Source organism: Miniopterus schreibersii (assembly GCF_964146895.1).
Source record: "Miniopterus schreibersii genome assembly, chromosome: 5".
NCBI classification, from domain to species: domain Eukaryota; kingdom Metazoa; phylum Chordata; class Mammalia; order Chiroptera; family Miniopteridae; genus Miniopterus; species Miniopterus schreibersii.
In genome coordinates, this window is record NC_138106.1 from 2,996,806 (window position 1) to 3,017,388 (window position 20,583).

Genomic DNA, 20,583 nt, shown 5'->3' on the forward strand with positions numbered 1-20,583 from the left:
CGCCGGGGGCGGGGCGGGCGCGCGCGGGAAGCGCCTGCGGGGCGGCCGGCGGCTCCTCGGCCCCGCGCCATGGCCTTCTCCGTGCCCGGCTACTCGCCCAGTTTCAAAAAGCCGCCCGAGACCTTGCGGCTGCGGCGGAAAAGGGGCCGGAGCCTCGGGCCCGACCTCGCACGCGGGGAGCGGCCCGAGCCGGCGGCGCGCCGTGCGGCTCTGGCGGCCGGGCTGCCCCTGCGCCCCTACCCCGCGGCGGGCAGAGGCGGCGGCCCGGGCACGGCCGGCAGGAACCCCTTCGCCCGCCTGGACAACCGGCCGCAGGCCCCCGCGGAGCCCCGCGACGTGCCGCCCCGCGGCCAGCAGCAGGCGCCGGGCCCGGTGAGTGTGGCCCTACGGGGGCCGCCTGGGCGGGAGCGGGGACGCGGGTGGTCGTGGGGAGGGAGGGGCGTGCGGGGCGCCCGCGAGGGGCCCGGGCCGGCCGGCGTTGGGCAGCGTCCCTCGGGGGGCTGGAGCTGAAAAGCCCTCGGGCCGCCCACAGGGCGGCCGCAGCCAGAGCCCGGGCGGCGTTGGGGCCGGGCTCACCCCAAGCCTGTGGAGATGGCTGTTCACTGGGGGGTGCGCAGCAGTACTCGGGGCGACATCCGTCCGTTCACAAACGGGTGCGGCTGCGGGGCGGGTGGCGCCCTGGCCCGGCCCTGCGGAGGGACCTGCTGCGGGGCGAGGCGCCCGACCCCGGGGGCCCCGCGTCGCTCACAGCCCGCTTCTCCCGCCTCAGCCCGCAGACGCTCGCCCGGGAACCCGGCCGCTCGCGGAGGAGCAGTTTCCCGACAGCACGGCCGCCGCCGAGCTCCTGCAGGTGAAGCCCCTCAGGGTCCCCAGGGTCCTCGCCGCGCAGACGGGCTCCGCCCGGGGAGCCCTGCGCGCGTCTCCGTGGCTGACGGGGGCCGTGCGGTGAGGTCCCCGAAGGAGGTGGGGCGGGTGAGCCGGCCCCGCAGCGTTCCAGCGCCTCGGGACCCCGCGGCTGTGGCTCCGGCGCGGCCGCCTCCGAACTCGCCCCTTCCCGGAACCCCCCCAGGATGTGGGTCACTGAACGCTGCGGACAGGACCGCACGCACGCGCACACACGCACGCGCGCACACGCACGTGCGCACACACTCGAACGTTGCGGACACCACCACGCACGCACGTGCGCACACACTCGAACGTTGCGGACACCACCACGCACGCACGTGCGCACACAGACGCACACACACGAACGTTTATACCATCACGCACACACGCGAACGTTGCGGACACCACCTCGCACGCACACGCACGCGCACACACACGAACGTTGCGGACACCACGCGCACACGCACACACACACACGAACGTTGCGGACACCACGCGCACACGCACACGCACACGAACGTTGCGGACACCGCCGCGCACGCGCACACGCACGCGCGCCCCATTTCGGTCCCAGATACCGCTGTGGTGACGGTCCAGCCGGTGCCCAGTGGCCCTAATGACAGCGGGCTAGTCCCCAACACCCATCTCCCTTCCTTGTACGCAAATGGCCTTCACAGGGTCTTCTGGAAATGTTTCCCTTTTCCTGTTATTTTTTTATGATGTCACCTAAAAAAAGTCATTGTAATGTGGAGAATATTGTTAAATACGTCTTCAGTAGCCCTACCTAAGTTACCTGCTTAGCCTGGTTTCAGAGTTTCAGTGTCTTAAGGGGTGTTTTTAAAATACTTGGGAGATTTCTGCTTTGATAGCAACATCACTAGTTGTTTTTATTGCTTTAATTATGATCATGGAAATAGCACATGCCTCTTTTCATGTTCTAAACCATATAGAACTGTATACACTAAAAAGTGAAATCTTCATCTCCACCACCACCTCCAAAAAATTCCTACTTCCCAGAGGTAGCTACTGTTAACAGTTAATGTAGCTCACTTTTCAGACTTTTTCATGGTGTCCAGTATATTTTCTATATTATTTATTACACATTTTCTAAAATTTTGACATTTCAATGATTTGTATGTATGTTAATGAAATCTGTAGATTGAAGATTTTTTTCTTGCTACTCTACTAATTTTTGTGTTCTTTGTTTTCTAAAAGACTCCACACGGATCATTCTCCAAATCTGATATTCCATCCTCAGAAAGTACAGAGTTACCTGTGGACTGGAGTATTAAAACTCGACTCCTTTTCACCTCTTCTCAACCCTTTACCTGGGCAGATCATTTGAAAGCACAGGAAGAGGCTCAGGGTGTTATCCAGCACTGCAGAGCAACAGAAGTTACTCTGCCTCAAAGTATACAGGTAATTCTGAAAGAAAACAGCTATGTTTTAAACTAATAAGTAGAGATAATTCCTTCCATTAAGTTTTTCTTTTGACATTTTAAGACTCAAAGACTTGGAAATTATGTATTTCCAAAATGATGCTTTTATATAGGTTTTTTTGCTTTTTTTAAAAATATCTTTATTGATTTCAGAGAGAGGAAGGGAGAGGGAGAGGGAGAGGTAGAGATAGAAACATCAGTGATGAGGGTCATTGATTGGCTGCCTCCTGCATGTCCCCTACTTGGGGGTCAAGCCTGCAACCCAGGCATGTGCCCTAACCGGCAACTGAACCAAGATCTGGATCATAGGTTGATGCTCAACCGCGAAGCCACACCTGGCCAGGCTATAGTTTTTAGTCAGATTCAGTAAGTGCCCGTTAAAGTTAGAGACCTGTCCTGAGAAATAGTGTTGCAGGGAGGCATTATTTGAACTAAACTGTTCTTTTCTAAGGCCTTTTGCAAAAGAAAATAAAAGGAAAAGAAATGAAAAGCAATTGAGTAGGGTTGCAAAGACAGATCATTTATTTTACTAATTTTCTCACATAATGTACACTTTTTTAAAGGCAGTAACTTGCAACCTGCCTGATGGTGTGTTGTAAATTTACTAGAGTTAATGAGTTGTACAATGTTTTTAGAGAAATACAATAGCATTACTTTCAAGAAGCTCATCAACTTAAGCTAGGTTAAAAGGGATTACCTAAAAGAGGCCTTGGTACATCTTTTTCAGTAAATGAGTTAGGATGATTTGGGATTCGAGTTACCAGCTTTTACTGGCTACTTTTTACACACACAGACACACACACAGAGACCCTGCCTTCCTGGTAAAAAAAAAAAAGACTTTACTGTTCTTGAGGATGGTAGAGACAGAAGAATGTTTCTGCCTATGTTTAAGTGTTCCTTCTAATATGTGGCTTAACAGACTAATTGCTCACTAGAAAGGTTTTCCCAAATAAGAATAAACTACATTTTAGCCCCTGTAACAGTTACTAACACTTTACTGTAAGAAGCAGTAAGGATAAGTGTTTGGTATATTCAGTGTCTTTTTAATGAAAGTTTCTACTTCAGATGGGGCAAACCTGTTCACTGTCTGGATTTCAGGACCCCAAGCTCTGCACTGAGCTGCGATGTGCTTTCCAGCAGAGCCTCATTTACTGGCTCCACCCCGCCTTTGCCTGGCTCTCCCTCTTCCCTCGGATCGGAGCGGATCGGAAAATGTCTGCAAACACAAGCCCTTGGTCAAATGATGAAACCCTGCAACATGCTTTAATGAGTGACTGGTAAGATTTGTAAAAACTTGTGCTACCCAGTAGTGAATTTTCATTTTAGCAATATTCTCTCATTTTATTTATGATGTGGAAATGTTTAGTGGTAGAAGGATCTCTGTATCCTTCCTGAATGCTTTTATTGGATCTGTTAATAACCAACATTTAAATTGTTTACTTTTTAGCTCTTACTCATTTCTTATGCAGTTGTGAAATGCATTTAAGTGTTTGATAAATACACATTAACATAATTCTTTAAGATTCTTGTCAGTGGCTGCTTCCTTTCTCAGCAGAAGCTGCTCAAAGAAAGTTAACAAGTTAACAATGAAATTTTATTTAAAGAAAAAATGTTAGCGTGTAAGTAATAAACACTGTTTAAGTATTTAGAACTCATTAGGGAGTCCCATGACCAGTTTCAGTTCTTTAAAAGCCAAGTTGTATGTAATGGCAAAAATGAAAACCTTTATCTGTCTTATTTGTGTTGTGTTTTAAATCAGGGTGAGTATCCAACTGGATCATATAATATTAAATTTTAGATGTGGAGTTAAATGTTTAATTACCTAAAGAAAACTTTTTGCTTCACAGGTCTGTGAGCTTCACTTCTCTATATAATCTACTGAAGACAAAACTTTGCCCCTATTTCTACGTTTGTACCTATCAATTTACTATCCTGTTCCGTGCAGCAGGATTAGCAGGAAATGATGTAATCACAGCACTCATATCTCCTACAACTAGAGGTATAAGAGAAGCTATGAAAAATGAAGGTAAATTATAGGTTAAAATGAGAATACCACACTATATAGTAAACTATTTTGTTTAACTTTATTGTTGAAAGTATTACAGATGTTCCCTTTATCTGCCCCCATTGATCCCCTCCGCTCACCTCCCCCCCGTAAACTCTTTTCTTGAAAGCTAAAAATATCTTTTATTAGTTGAATTGTCTTTTACTAGTTTTAGCTATATAATTCTAAGAAATATTTTGTTTATTTCTGATTCTTTTTATAGCAGTTATTTAAGCTGTTCCTTACATATTGCTTTAAGTTAATGGTGTTCCCCTTACTGATCTCTAAACACTTACTGGGTTGGAAAGTCCCTGTCTGAATATATTCCTCTAGAAATTCCTTAGAGTGCAAATTACCTACCCCTTTTAATAGCAGTTTTCAAACTGGGTCAACCTATGAATGGACCATAAAGTATATTTACTGGGTTCAATCAGCACTATTTTAAAAAATGAAATAGAGCAGCATTTACTTTATGAAAGAATACCACATGTAGTGAGAATGTATTGTTTCCTGGACCTTTTGTTTCAAGGAGATGTGGGTATGTAAAAAAAATAATAATAATGAATGTAAACTGTAATTGAAAACATAAAATACAAATTGAAAGCTACTGCCTTAATATATCAAGTGTAAAGACTCACATTTTCATATTTCATACTCTCTAAAAGTAGGGCACACCTGTTAAATTCTTTTGAATATACTAAGGAAAACTCAGTTACATTTTTCTTTTCTCATGTAGGTATTGAATTTTCTCTGCCTTTAATAAAAGAAAATGGCCATGAGAAGAAGAAAGCATCTGGAACAAGCTCAGGACATGGGGAGTATGTGATTAACCTTTTATGTCACCCAGCGACTTACCGACTCATGCAGTAGTTTTGTAGAGGAAACAGCTTCATGAGATGGGAACTCTAACGATAGCTCTTTTTAGGGAGCAAGCGGTGAGTGATGAAGATGAAGAAGAAAGCTTTTCCTGGCTGGAGGAGATGGGCGTGCGAGACAAGATTAAGAAACCGGACACATTCTCCATCAAGCTGTATCCTTTCATTAGCTTGAGCTAGAATTGATCTTCATTGAATTAAGTTAGTAAGCAATGTAATACTGACTGGCACTTTTATTTGACCATAATTTTAAATTATCTTAAGATCATATTAAAATTAATTCTCCATCATGATAGTAAATAACAAATCCCTAACTACCAATAAACTATGAACAGTTGTGGAGCTATGTTTTAAATCTTTCTTTTTTAAAAAAAATATCTTTATTGATTTCAGAGAGAGGAAGGGAGAGAGAGAAAGATAGAAACATCAATGATGAGAGAGTCATTGATCGGCTGCCTCCTGCGGGCCCTCGACTAGGGATCGAAATAGAACCCGGCATGTGCCCTGACAGGGAATCGAACCATGATCTGGATCCTAGGCCGATGCTTAACTGCTGAGCCACGCCTGGCCGGGCCAAGCTGTGTTTTAAAAAGTGAAAACATTCCATTTTGGTTAAGTTTGTAAGGGGAACAGAACTTTTTTTAAAATATATCTTTACTGGTTTCAGAAAGAAGAAGGGAGAGGGAGAGAGAAAAATCAATGATGAGGGTCATTGATTGGCTGCCTCCTGCATGTCCCCTACTGGGGGATCTAGCCCACAACCTGGGCATGTGCCCTGACCAGGAATCGAACAGCGATCTCCTGGATCCTAGGTCGATGCTCAACCACTGAGCCACGCCAGCCAGGCCAGAACATATTTTTGACTAGAGAGGAAAGCTTTGTTAGGTGTCAATTTCTAGCAAATTCAGATTAAAGAAAAGTCATTTTGATTTAAGCAGTAACAATGGGACAGCAAGAGCGTTTCCAGTTTGGAATGGAGAAAAGGGGTCCCGGGTGATTCCGAATCAAGAAAACTGCTTTTCCCATTGGTAAAGGATTTGTATTTGCAATTTCCTTGATTGTCATTTTCAGGCGCAAAGAGAAACATGAAGTACAAATGGATCACAGACCTGAGTCTGTTGTGTTGGTGAAGGGAACAAACACTTTCACATTGCTAAATTTTTTGATCAACTGTAAGAGTTTAGTGGCTACTTCAGGTCCACAGGCAGGACTTCCACCAACCCTCTTATCCCCGACAGCTTTCCGAGGTGCCACAATGCAAATGCTTAAGGTAATAAAGGGGAGAAAAAGAAATTCTACACTAATCTTCATAACCTAGGTTCTTTCTTTTTTTAAATAATTTTTTTGTTTTTCAATTAAAGTTAATATACAATATTAGTTTCAAGTGTATAGCATAGTGATTACATACTTCTGTAACTTAGGAAGTGATCACCCCAATAAGTCTAGGACCCATCTTACACCGTGCAGTTATTACCATATTATTGACTGCATCCCCTGGGCTGTACTTTACATCCCAGTGACTTTATAACTGGCAGTTTGTACATCTTAATCCCTTCCCCTCTGACCCGTCCCCCTAACCCCTCTCTCATCTTGCAACCATCAGTTTCTTCTCTGTATCTGTGTTTGTTTCTGTTTTGGTTTTTTTATTGTTTTGGTGTTTTTTTATTCCACATATAAGTTGGGTGCTATTTGTCCTTCTCAGTCCCATTTATTAGCATGATACCCTCTAGGTCCACCCGTGTGTCACAAATGGCGAGATTTATGCTTTCTTTATACCTGAGTGATTCCATTATGTTTATGTGTCAAGTCGTCTTTAACCACTTACCTGTCTGTTGATGGACATTTAGGTTATTTCCATATCTTGGCTGCTGTTAATGCTGCTATGAACCATAGGGATACAAAATTTTGAACTATTATTTTTGGTTTCTTATTTCTGTTTTTTTAATTTTTGTTGATTTCAAAAAGGGAGAGGGAGAGAGGAACATCAATGATGAAAGAGTCGCTGATCAGCTGCCTCCTGCACGCCTCCTACTGGGAATCAAGCCTTCCGGGCACGTTCCCTGACCCAGAATCAAACTGTGACCTCCTGGGTCATAGCACAATGCTCAACCGCTGAGCCACACCAGCCGGGTGTTTTTTTGTTTCTTTAGATAAATATCCAGGGTGGGGTGAACAGTGATAGAAAGGTTGATGGCAGGCTCTGTGGGGGAAGGTTCAGCAAAGGAACAATGGCCTCTGCCAGCACTTCTGTCCCTAGAGAGCTGCTCCTCCACTCCTCTCCCTGAAGACAGTTCAGTTCCTCCCCATTTTGTCCCTGGTGCCTTTTAAGCTGCTTCCCCAGTGCCGGAGCTCAGACTGAGTGAGTCTGTCAAGTAAATCTATGTACAGGCACTTTAAGAGCAATACCTGGGACTCCAGCAGCCTCCGTCTCACTTAGCCACAATCTCCCCTGGTTTTCACAGCCAGAAGTTAAGGGGACTTCTCTTCCTGGCACTGGACCCCTTGACTGGGGGCCTGCTGTAAGGCTGGGACCCCTGGATCCTCAGGGGGGACCTTTGCAGCCAAGATATTCCTCCCAGTTTTTATCTGCCACACATGGATTGGGACCAGCCCGTTCTGCATCTCCAGTCCTCCTGCCAGTCTCACTGTGACTTCTTTATATCCTTAGTTGTAGGACTTCTGTTCAGCTAGATTTCAGATGGTTCTGAATGACAGTGGTTCTGTAGTTGAGTTGTAATTTTGATGTGGTTGTAGGAGGGGTTGAGCACATTGTTCATATACTCTATCTTGACTGGAAGTAACCTAGCTTCTTAAAAAGTACTTTTCCTTTTTCGATAGGATATATCCTTGAAATTTTAATAACTCCTAGCATTTTTACATGGTGCTTTTTTTGTTTTTTCTTTCCTCCCAGTCCCATTCAAAAATTATTTGATGTAAAGTTCTATCAGAGGAGTTATATGAAAATATATGAATTATATGAAAATTATTTTTTCTTACCAACTCTAATTGGCAGCAAGCATTTTAGTGTTAATCTTTTTTGTCATAAGGAAAAGTTGCTTGTCTTTTTTTTTTTCTTTTTGAGAGGGAGAGAGCGAACTGTCAATGTGAGAGAAAATGGATTGGTTGCCTCCCACACGGGAACCAACTGGGAATCAAACCCACCACCTTTTGTTGTACTGGACCACGCTCCAACCAACAGCCACACTGGCCAGGGCACTTGTCTCATTTCTTAACCAATGGAAGAACATAGTCAAGAATATTGAATTATAGATCTCAAAAACTATCGTGAGTGAGAATAACTGTACAGGTAGACCTCATTTTATTGCACTTCACAGGTGTTGCATTTTTTTACAAATTAAAGGCAAGACCTTCCACCAGCAAAAAGATTACAACTCGGTATGTGTACCCGCTTTATTGCGGTGGTGTGGAACCAAACCCCGCAGTACCTGCAAGTGTGCCTGTGTATCCATATTGTTGGGAAAAAATTATAAATACATCTGAATGTTAGCAATGTAGTCAATTTTTTTTCCCCCCAATATTTTATATTGGAAGTGTATTAACTAAGTCAGAATGAGTACCAAATGAAAAAGTAGTTCTCTCGAGAATATAGAAATTTGGAGGAGAGGATGCTGGAGACAATTTACTAAACATTTTTATTCATGTAACATTCTTCTGATGCATTATGAACTAGTTTCCTTCCATAACTCTTAGAGAGAGGAAAACCCAAATGAGTAGTGAGCACATTTAGCTTGGGACAAAAGCTTGAAGAGACGATGACCATGCCTTCTTTCCTTCAATGTTTTGGAAGGCACGAAGTGTAAATGTGAAGACACAAGCTGTTTCTGGATACAGAGATCAATTTAGTTTGGAGATCACAGGTCCTGTCATGCCTCATTCTCTACATTCTGTGACCATGCTACTCAAGTCTTCACAGAGCGGCTCGTTTTCTGCAGGACTGTATACACACGAGCCGACCTCTGTGTTTAACATCTGCCCACCAGGGGATCAAGTACTGGGTCAGGTAAGTGGACAGCTGGACAGTTACAGCTGGTTTCCTCCAAGTAGGTGGAGGAAGTGATTTATGATGGGCCAGCCTTTGTTTCAAGTTGCTACTTATCTTCAGTTATGATTACTGAGAGGGAGGGAGCATGTCTCTCTGCAAGTTGGTTTTGTGAGATGATTTTATGAATTCAGGCCGTTGTACTTAGCAGTGACTTGAGAACCCCCCCCCCCCCCAAAAGGCACGTTATTTTCACTGTCCTCTTAGATCCAACCAAAACTTAATAGTGCCAGATTCCTCTGTTGTTAGTATAGGCATATGGCCTTTAATTTGGGGTGTTTTTATTTAGAAGTTATCATTAAAATTATGCAAAAATTAAGGTCAATTTCTACTGATAAAGAATAGAGGACCGAGGCATTGGTATCAGAACTCCCATGGTAATTATTAAAAACTGAGTTCAGAAAGGCTCATGTGCTGTTTACTGACTGGTATACAAATTCCCACAGGACACTGTTCGTGAGGAGCTTGCTAACTGTGGATTGCACCCCAAGACTCTGGACCAGCTCAGTCAAACACCAGTGCTGGGGAAGTCATCCTTACGGAATGTGGAAATGAGTGACTACATTTATAGCTGGAGATCCTGAACACCAAAGTAAGCCTAAAAGGAATCTGAGGAAAAAAGCCTCGGGCAAGGAAATTCAAGATTCTTATACCTTTGGCTTTAAACTTCATTTTGGAAGTTAAAAGGAATAGAACTTTTAAGATATTCAGATGTTTATAAACATTAACCTTTAACGTTTATTACATGCACTGAGTAGCGTTAAGATTTTAAATCAACATTTTCTGGTTTTACCATTTTTTGATTAGACATTCAGATATGAAATGTCAAACTTTTAAAAACCTTAAATAACTTGAATGAGAGCTCTAGATCCCTATAACCTAATTACAACTGAATAGGAAACTGGATCAGTATCAGGGTTTCCTTTCAAATGGGAAATTGAGGCTAACACGTCAAGTAACTCCTGGCATCCGGGCAAAACTGTATTTAACGATTTACCTAGGATGACACGCAAGTTCTAGCTTGTAAAGGTAGAAACCAAACGTAGACAGTATCTACTGCGCCGATTGTTGATGCGTAGTTGACCGTAGTTGCTTTCTTACTGATTTATAATTATTCTATTCTCAAATACGTGTGTGTATGTATTTAATGCATGTTCATTCCGTTAAGGGTATTTTGTATTCCATGTAGAACAGATTAGTGTTGAGTTGTAAAATGTGCTCAGCTGTCATGGCAAAGTAGTATTTAATATGCTTTTAGGGGGTGTGTGTGTGTGTGCGCGTAGTGCAAATCTTCTTAAATAAAAGTGCTTAGAAATCAAAAGCATTGGGTAAAGAAACAATAGTATTTAGTGAAGTATGTGTTCACTATATAATCCAGAAAATAAAACACCACATTTATTCCAGAGAAGTTTATATTTGGGCCTTAAGCTTTTGAAAATAAAGTTTAGAGACATAGCATATGAATACCACTGTAATACACATGAAATATTCTATAAGACCCTAAAAATTAACATAAACTTAAATTCTCTCAGTCAACAAAATAGTGGCTGGGTGCCGATTTTATTAGATAAGTTGGTTACAGCATTTTAATTATCATTTTACGTCTATCTAGGTGTAGCTGAAATTCAAAATGCACATCAAAGTAAAACTATATCACAACTCACTGCCATACTAAATGTACTTGGCCTCTGCAGTAGAATTCTAGTAGGACTTCATTTTGACTCCCTTCTCATGGCCCAAGTGGCTTTGACGGGAACGCAGGACTTAGTGCTGGTCATCACACAACATACCACTTTCTTTTTATAACTTCTACAAAATTTTAAGGGGAGATGGTGGCTTCAGCCCTGTGGAACAGATCTTGCTTGATTACCTCAATAACACTGGCCCCAGTATCTGTCCAGCAGAACCCATTGTGAACTAGTACAAGGTGCACAGCCCTTCACTGATTATAGGCAAGTGTTACAGCAGCCTAGCCATAAGGGGAGTTACATCATAGTACAAAATACAGTATAAAAGCGTAATTTAACATTCCACACTGAAGATTACGGGTGCCTTCAAACAATCGTTTAGATGTTAGCCACTTAAACAAATACATCACTAAGGTAAACAATATAAACATACCAAAACCCTGTATGGTTAAATACAATTTCCATGGTACAAAAATCAAAGCCAGGAGATGTTTGTACAGATTGCTTTTTACACAATGTCTTAAGTTGCCAAATATTTACAACATTAAGGAGGAAATACATTTTGATGCAGAGTAAAATTATCTGAAATGATTAATATAAAACCTCAATCTATCTACGTGAGGCACTCCTGAAGCAAGTGGCATTAGCCATGAGGTCCTTTGGTAAAAGGCCCATTGCTTGAAGAACCACAGTAGCTGCTGTGGCTTTAGCATGCTTCTTATTAGGGCTGGCAAAGCTGGGCTGGTAAGCGCTTCCATTTATCAATACCTATTCAAGAAAAACATACAATTGGGCTGGTAAGGGCTTCCATTTCTCAATACCTATTCAAGAAAAACATACAATAAGAACAGCATCAAACTTTAATATCTATTAGCTTTTTATTCACTAAATGCTAGAAAAATAATTTAAAATATAAAACCCATACTATGTAAGTCAAATTAACCTCAGCCCAGAAATAGCAAATCATTTGGGAAAAGGGACTGCAAATTAAAAGCAGGTCTCCAAATTGAAAAAAGGCCTGATAAAACTGCTACATTAATTCCCCATGTTCTACTAGAAGATGGCAACAAACTGTTCACAAGATTTTCCCCACATCTTTCCCTCCAACATTTTTTAAAATAGGGTTTTAAAAAGTCGTATTAAAAAGCATACTTAAATGTTTAAAAACCCCATCGCTCTACCCTCATATACACAACTCCCAACCCACAAACACTACATCAATCCTGTGATCATATATTTATCCCTTACCCTCTAACATTAAAAGTCATCAAACTAATAAATGTGTACAATTAATGCATAAATTCATATTTACCCTAAAGAGAAAATGCTTGCGATGGTCAGGGCCACTATCATGGACCAAGAGAAATTCAGGTGGTTGCCACCTTCTCTTATTACAGATTTCCATCAAGGCAGACACAGGATGTTTGCCTGCAGAGAAAAAAAAAACCAGTTACTCATTTTTTGCACCATCTGTGGTAACCAATTATGAACTGAAGGTAAGCGTAGGCAAGAAGAATTCCAGTGTCCCCTCACCTGACAGATCTTTCATTGCAGCAGAGAAGTTCCCAGACCTCTTCTGTGCTCTTTCTCCTACAGCAACAAGACCTTTAAAAAAAGCAAAAATCAATGTTCACTAAATAAACTGTAACACAACAAAACAATTCCCTCAGTAGGAACAACAATCCATGCCTTCGAAGGAAAATAACACATTCCCTTTACCCTTGTTTCTATGTCAATCTGGGCTATTGCTTTTTTCAACATATAAATCTATATATTTATACACCTTGGTACTGGAAATTAATAAAATGTTCAGAAAACACAAGCATTTAGTATGTGACTATGTATATAATTAAGTGCCATAATTATCAACTACTCCAGATATGTTTCTTTGTAAGTTTGGAAAGTAATGGCTATTTATTGCAAGTGATTTCTAAAGGTTGCCCATTCCTTAAAAAATGATTCTCAGTATGTTACTCAAAAAGTGAGGATTTTAGGTGTCACACACGTAAAAAAGTGAGAAATGATGTCTCTATCGATAAATGGGCTAATTTTTCCCCCTGCATTATCAAATGTGAGATGTTCTCAGAAGACAAACACACCATAACTGCATACCCTCCCTTTTCAAAATGGTTTAGCTATGTTATAATCCAAAACCAATGTTTCCCCAACTCCTAGTTCTCCTGGTATGCTTTCCCAAACCCAGTCCATGGTACAATTCCAGAGAATGCTCCCTGGAATTATTTCTTGAAATAAACCATCTTTTTATGACACAATCTATTCAATTTGTACAGCAATAAGGTGGCAATGTGACATAACTACCACAATTCCCTTTCCTAATTAATCTAAAGCCTGAATTAATGCTACATCACAGGGTGATTCTATTATTTCCAGGCTATTTTTGAGTACCATTATTACAATATATTCCCGCCAATTTGAAAGCAAATGGCAGCTCAGTATTCTGTATGGATGACAATGTAGAAATTCCTGATGCAAAACAATTTTTAAATAAATATAATTTAATTGGAGCTATTCGGTTTCCATAGTCATTAAGAAAGAGTAAGTTATTTGCATTACTTTCAACTGAACTTTCTATTTGATTACAAAGATAAGGAAAATAAATTTGAGTTTTAAGTCAGGCTTAAGCTCCAATCATCACATTCCCATGTGATTATACTTAGGACATTATTCTAAGAGAAGAAATTATTTTTAAAAGATACAAATTGGCTATTGTCTCGGAACTACACACAGGCCATACAGACAGATGTCAGGCATCAGAGGACAGTAGCAAATACAGGCAGAAATACTGTAGGCAGCTGGTCTCCTATTCTCCAGCCCGAAAGAACTCCACTGAAAAGAGGGTTTAAGGTGGAGACAAAACAGCACTCTAATACCAAAGAGAGTATGTGGGATAAAATATCTGGGAAAGAAAAATAAATAAAATCCTAGAAATAAACAGTATATTCCTTGTCTAAATAAAACAAAATGGCCCTGGCCAGTTTGCCTGAATGGTTAGTGCATTGGCCTGTAGACTGAAGGGTCCCGGGTTTGACTCCAGCCAAGGGGCACGAACCTCGGTGGCAGGCTCAACAGCCCCTCCCCCGGGCCGCTGCCCTGGTCAGGGCTCAAGTGGGGGACAACCAACCGATGCCTCTCTCATATCAATGTTTCTCTCTCCCACTCTCTCTGAAAAGCAATGGAAAAAATATCCTCGGGTGAGAATTTAAAAAAAAAAAAAGGCCACTTTCTAAATATGAAATCTAGTTAAAATCTTAATCATAGATATATTCACAATTCCATGTTTCACAACATAACACAGGTTGCCTTTTTAAAGCTAAAATTAGTGTTTCCACCTGTATTTATATAAGCTGCTGAAAATGGGTTAAACTTCTTCCCCTAACAAACAGCAGAAGTGCCTCCAGTCAAGATCACAGACATCAAAAGAATGTATGAAGGTAACAAAATTCAAAATGTTAAAGGAGGCATAATAAAACATTCCCCCAAAAAACTTACCTTTTCGGTCGGTCTTAAAATCCACCAGGATAGGTTCCTTATTCCCCTCTTTGTTCTTTCCCAGTCCTTCTCCTTCTCTCCAGCCCATTTTTCTCATCAAAACGGCTCCCATTCCTCCAGTTACCGGGGCTGCTCTTAAGAACTGATCCTATCCAAAGAAAGAAAGGTAAAAACGTCCCCATTTTACAGTTAGAATTTGACTGTTAAATCAGTGTAACTTTTTAAAAAAGAAATCTTATTTTACTTCTAGATCTGTTATAGCAATTAAATTTAAATGCTTCTTATACATACTGTAGTGTGTATGTTCTAATTTTTTCCACATTAACATAATAGTATTTTGAAAATCACATAAGGCAAATAAATGGCAGTTTTAAAACAGTGGCCCTCGTGCCCCCTCCAAAAAAAAATTAGAACACTCCTGTTTTCGTCCACTATTTAGGTTCACTGGTATCTCTTCTTAGCTTGCAAAATAAAAAGAAGGCAATGTTAAAACAGTCATTAATTGTCCCAGGTGTACCTAGTTAATAAATAAAGCCCAGAAATCATTTTAGAAATAGTTGGACACTGAAGAAGCATACTGCTATCACCCAAAGTTTTCATCCCCATTCTACCATAAAGCAAGTACAAATATTCTACTTAGAAAATCCCTATGAAGCAAAACCATAGCTCTTTAAAATCAACTTACACTGTAAGAAATGGAAGACAATCACATAAAATACCCTGTTATGATACCAATCTGAATTTGAATTCCTTTAAAACCTAGCTTGATGTTAAAAGACTTAAAAAACTCCTTAAACGTTTACATACCTAGGCCTCGGTAGCAGCAGTGTTGTGAATAGTAGGGCTGGCACTGACCGGGGCAAGAAGACAGCTACAAGGATTTGGCCCTGAAACAAGTTTCCATACAGAGGGGTGAAAGTTCACAGGTTATTCTGTGAACAGTCATCTCTCTTGTATCCAACCCACTGAACCATAATTTCCATCAAAGCAGCAAAGCACTTAATGTCACAAGATGCACAAGTATATACATTAGCACGGTCAACAGTCAATTACTTTCACACATTAAGAAATATGCGATGCCTCTAAGGGCGTCCGTGTACATAGAACAAACTACTACTGAATTCTGTTCGTCTTTATATATATCTATTTTTATTTTTTATTTTTTTATTTTTATGACATAACATCTCCAAGTCATTCTTTATTTCCCCTTATTAAATTTCAAATTTACATTCTCCAGAAAATATATAGAAGTCATTATCTTATCAATAGAGGGGGGTCAAAAATTTTGGTGACTCTAGAAATAGTATTCATTAATCACTTTCCTGTATTGACAAGTTAATACCAAAATTCGTAAATCTTGCTTACTGAGTTTTAAACTGTGTATTATTTTCCCCCAGCTTTTTAATTACATGCTAGGGAGAAAACATGCCAATGATTTGTGTGACTAGACATTAAGTTCAAAAAGGTGCTCTGATGGAAGGAGGCAGCTGTGGAGGTAAAAACATACCCCTGGTTCAGTTCCTTATTTGGTGCAGGCCATGCAGTGTTGATGTATTGAGAGAAAAGTTAGCTGACGCTTGGGTATCAACTGCCTTGTTGCTACACACCTAGAATGACTTTTACTTACTTCCAGGTTCACCGGCCCCTCTTTTCCAGGAAACACTCCTAAAAAAAAGGGCAACTGTGCAGAGTATAATACAAATCCCCAAATAACCCAGGTTTCCAATTCTGTTTCCATTCTCTGATATTTTCATCTGTTTCAACAGTTCACCAAAAAACTGATTAATCTAATGAGACTATAACAGTAACCAATAGTCTCCAGGTCATTTAAAAAAATAACCATTTTTAAATGTTTTACTAAAAAAAAAAAAAGATAAGCTTTCCTTTGTCATCTAAGAATACACTGCAACAAACTGCGCAAGAGTAAGGGGAGTGCTGGCACTCCAAGCAGTTCTCAACAGAAAGCGCGTGCCGGGCTGTTGCAAGGCGAGAAAAGCCAAATGATCGTTTTAAAAAGTTTTCTAAACACAAGTAGACAGTTTTGTGATACACAACAGTGAAGATAAGTGTTAAATTTTCTGTTGCCTAATAACTTTTACATGTTTGACCTGATTTTTACAAATAAAATGTTCCTTCCTTGTTATTAGTAGCACATATTCTTTAAGTAACAAATAGTTTTCCTGAAAGCATTGCTTTCTTCAGTAATTATTTAAAAATTTGGTCAGATGAACACAGCTTTATCAATAATTTAGCAAAATGATTTATATTTAAATTGATATAAATTACTTAAAAATCTGTCAACTGCCTACAAAACTGGAAAGTCTTTAAAACTTAAGAGAAAGTTTACAGGGAACCAACTGAATCTGTAAAAGATTCATTTTTTAAAAGTTAACGATGATGTTTAGAAGCATTATGAATCAGTTCATTATACACAAATTTAGACCAAAATTTTGCAATGGAATCACATTCAAAAGTTTCTGGCTGATAATGTACACGACTAATTTATTATGTGTCTAAAACACTCATGTAAGTTTCAAGTCCCGCTTCCTGAAATACTGAGTATTCAACATCAAGATTAATAGTATTAAATAGTTTTAAAGAATTAAAACTTAAATAGATGTAAATTTATAATTCTTCCCAATGAGATGAAAGATTTTAAAATTACTACACGAATCACTTTCATATCTGAAATAATTAGTCCAAAATTAATTCAAACGAAAATGTTTTGCTGGATTCTCGTTGTCTTTTTCCAATACCAACCCCTTAGCAAGCTACGTGTTGTAATTTTTTAATGAATCTGTGTACTCAATATACACATATTAAGAGTGTATATTTCCACCCAAAAATGGCAGGCAAAATGAGAATGTGTTTTATATTTTTTTGTTAATAAGAGGATCACCAGCAATGCTATCAAAATTGAAATAAATGTTATGAGATTAAAAGTTCAAAAACAACCAAAATCTCATTTTTTCAGAAATAAGCTCGGATTCACTAGCACTCACGGCGATTCTCCACAGGCACCCATCACATTACTGATTACCACCCTGAGAGGCAGGAATAAAGGACTTGTCTTCCTTCATGTCACCCTCGGGAGACTGAATTCCACATAATTACTTGCCCACGATCACAAAGGAGTCAGGAGTACATCGGGATAAAGCAACCTTCCCAGCCATTAGACCACGCGGCCTCCCCATTTCAGCACTGCTATGCTGCCGTACTCCTGAAACAAACCCCCCACCCGTCCAAGCCAGCCACGTCCCTTCACCACAACGCATTTCCCCAGAAAGCCCTTCTGAACCACCTAAGACTCCCCCAGCAATGAGGCAGCCGTAGGTGGTGTTCCCAGGTCTCACTGCAGGAATCTGAAACCAGGAGCACCTACATCTTCACAGCACGAGGCGTCCGTCCTCTCCCTTCAATTTAGGTCTCATATGTCCTGTTTTTTTCCTGAGATCAGTGGTTCTCAAATTGAGCCTGTGGACCACCAAAGGCCACCAGGGCCTAAGTGGTGGTCCACAGAGTATTCTCCATCCCATCCCACCCCACTCACCCTCTGGCAATGCCCACCCCACCCTCCAGCCACCCTCCCCAGCCTTCCAGTCCCATGGCAAAATCACCACATGCAGTGCTAATACTGGGGCCTCCCAACCACTTGCTGTACCAACAGCTGACAACCACAGGGACCTGGGCTGAAGATCACAAGACGGGCAACGGGTAGGGACAAGGGAGCTTACAGGAGGGCGCGGGCACTGAGGGAAGAGGGCAGAGGAGGAGAGGAGTGGGAAATGAGGGCGGTAGAGGGCTCTTGGGGGCAGTGATCCACCAAAAATAAACCTGTAATAAAGTATCCCATGATGAGAAAAAATTTGAGAACCACCGCTTTGAAATCATAAGATTAGTAGTCCAACAGGATCTGTGGCGTATTCGGAACAGCACCTGAGACACATTGTGAGCATTCAAAACACAGTTTTAAAAGACCACCCCCCAAAGGCCAGTAGCAGCAATAGAAATGACCTCAGGATATACACCGGGTGGCTCTTGAGCCACATTTACACACTGGCCACTGTCTCATGAATCCTGTCCATCTTCAGTGTCCATCCTGGAGTATATACACATAGCAAATTTACTCATGAACTTTGGTTTGGTTAGTCACTGGCCTCTTCCTGCGTTTTTAATAAAATACTTTCTAAAAAATTTTCACTTTCTACTTGAACACTTTTGTGTGTGCATTATGTCAGGTACCTTTTTAATCCAGGCTTGGGCACCAGTATTGGCCAACTGTTCTTGAGTCAGGACCTGGACTCCCGTGCTCCCCGTGAACTGGCCAGGAATGGAGTTCAGCTGAGCCCAGGCGTCGATCTGGAGAGATGATGGCAATTCAATTAACTAAGTAAAACTACTCACCTAGTTAAAATGCCACTGGTATTAGCAACTTAATTCACTAAATGAAATGGTTTACTTAGTTCTGAAAAGGCTGCGTAACAGGCTTAAATATTCCATTTTTAAGACCATCTACTGATTTTGTACATAACTAAAATTGTTTTCCTAAACATTTCAATCAAAGCAGCAGTTTAATAACATTCAATGAATCCCATTAGTAACATGATTTGAGATACAGATTTAACAACTAAAAAGCAGTTTTCACAGTCATTCTTCAGACCACCACAAGGATACATGAAAAATATAGAAAAGAGCTCAGATGGCAGAGGATCCCTGCCATCTGCTTATGTATCTCATATAAATGCATCCTAATAAATGTCATGACACCCTGAGTTTTTCATTAATTACTCTTTGAAGTATTAAAATCCACACAAATTCTAGATACACACTTCAAGAAACACAGAAAATTATTCCCTCAAACACATAAAATGGCTTTCTTAAAAACCGTGTACTACGCTGATCAACATTTATTGCGACAGTTAAAGAACTTCATTCAAAGTGTATTTATTGAATACCTGACACTGTACAGCAATGTATTTCCCATCTGTATGAATGTGTACTTATTGTTTCTAGATAGATCTACCACAGAAAGGTACACGGAAACACTGTCCATTGTTAAATCATGTGACTCTCGACCCAGGCTGGCTTTAGTTTTGTGACCCTGGGCATCACTCAACCACTCTACCTCAGTTTCCTTCTCTAGAAAGCAGGAACTCACAACACTACCTACATCTCAAAGACCTATTATGGGCAATTAGCTGTTTTTATACACACCAGATTATAAACTTGATGAGGGCAGGAAATCTTTTCTATTTTATTTTCTCAAGAAACAGTTCCTGTCACATAGTACACAAAAAACATTTACCGAATGAAAGACGAGGCCTCAAATCACTTTCATTTAAAATAAGCTAATGAAGACTTTTCCCTTGGATTTTCAAGACGAAAACCTACATTTCAACAGCATGCCACAGATTTTGCTTATGTAACAATCTAGTTAGTGAAAATATCATTTAGATATTAAAACTGCTACATACCCGTTCCTGAGCGCGATTTAACATGCTCATGGCTTCAAGGTCAAATGCATTTTCACTGAGTCTTTTCTGAGCAAGAGCCCGCTCACTCATTGCTGTAGAGATGTCCACAGGCTAAGAAAGAAAACATAATTATCTCAAATTACAATGGAACCCCTAAGTTCTGAAAAGCGCTCATATCTTTAGTTGCTACATGCCAAAAACAAAATAACAGTCTTATATATATTAACAGTCTTAGAAAGCAGGCAGAAGACTCAAAATGGTAAAGTAACCCTGGGAAGTAGATAAGGATTATTTCAGGTAAGTGACAAAGTATCAGGGGAAGCAAAATCTGACTGACTTCTTCTTTTCTACTGTATCAAAATCAAATTACAATCATAGAAAATTCCATGAGAAACAAAAATATCTAGCCGTCACTAAAAACGTCGTTTTCAATAAACTGGGAATTTTTAAAACGATTTTTGAAGCATTAATTTTATACTCATTAGCAGTTTTCATTGTATCCTACTTATGAGCATAACCTTCAGAAGCAAGAAGCAAGGTTCTTGAATGAGCAAGCAGAAAGCCATCGCGTCAACATGCTCTCCTGGGCTCAAGTGCAGATCATCTCG

General features: G+C 40.7%; 2 protein-coding genes across 7 annotated transcripts in view; one reads left to right on the forward strand and one right to left on the reverse strand.

The window, feature by feature from the left end:
* The first annotated feature begins 19 nt into the window (after positions 1-19).
* On the forward strand, positions 20-10,711 carry DONSON (DNA replication fork stabilization factor DONSON). Of its 3 annotated transcripts, none has more exons than XM_081138199.1 (10): positions 20-372; positions 770-850; positions 2,101-2,304; positions 3,423-3,601; positions 4,172-4,350; positions 5,105-5,186; positions 5,294-5,398; positions 6,315-6,513; positions 9,052-9,264; positions 9,750-10,711. In XM_081138199.1, exons 1-10 carry the CDS (start codon positions 70-72, stop codon positions 9,885-9,887), a joined length of 1,683 nt encoding a protein of 560 aa, XP_080994325.1. In that variant the 5' UTR covers positions 20-69; the 3' UTR covers positions 9,888-10,711. The 3 variants fall into 3 exon arrangements, with proteins under 3 accessions (XP_080994325.1, XP_080994323.1, XP_080994324.1); XM_081138197.1 differs by having other exon boundaries at positions 21-372; positions 3,378-3,601; XM_081138198.1 differs by having other exon boundaries at positions 21-372; positions 3,390-3,601.
* SON (SON DNA and RNA binding protein) overlaps positions 10,698-20,583 on the reverse strand; it is a 33,318-nt gene continuing 23,432 nt past the window's right edge. The window contains exons 7-13 of one of the 4 annotated variants that reach the window (XR_013998855.1): positions 19,976-20,086; positions 18,744-18,860; positions 15,309-15,388; positions 14,502-14,649; positions 12,525-12,596; positions 12,304-12,419; positions 10,698-11,759 (exon numbers count right to left, since the gene is read on the reverse strand). Coding sequence is in view for 2 of the 4 variants with exons in the window: in XM_081138189.1 (XP_080994315.1) it covers positions 11,601-11,759; positions 12,304-12,419; positions 12,525-12,596; positions 14,502-14,649; positions 18,744-18,860; positions 19,976-20,086 (723 nt within the window). In the remaining 2 variants the exon portion in view is untranslated. Of the gene's footprint in view, positions 11,813-12,303; positions 12,420-12,524; positions 12,597-14,501; positions 14,650-15,308; positions 15,389-18,743; positions 18,861-19,975; positions 20,087-20,583 lie in introns of all 4 variants that reach the window. The other 3 variants (XR_013998856.1, XM_081138189.1, XM_081138190.1) reach the window with 3 other exon arrangements.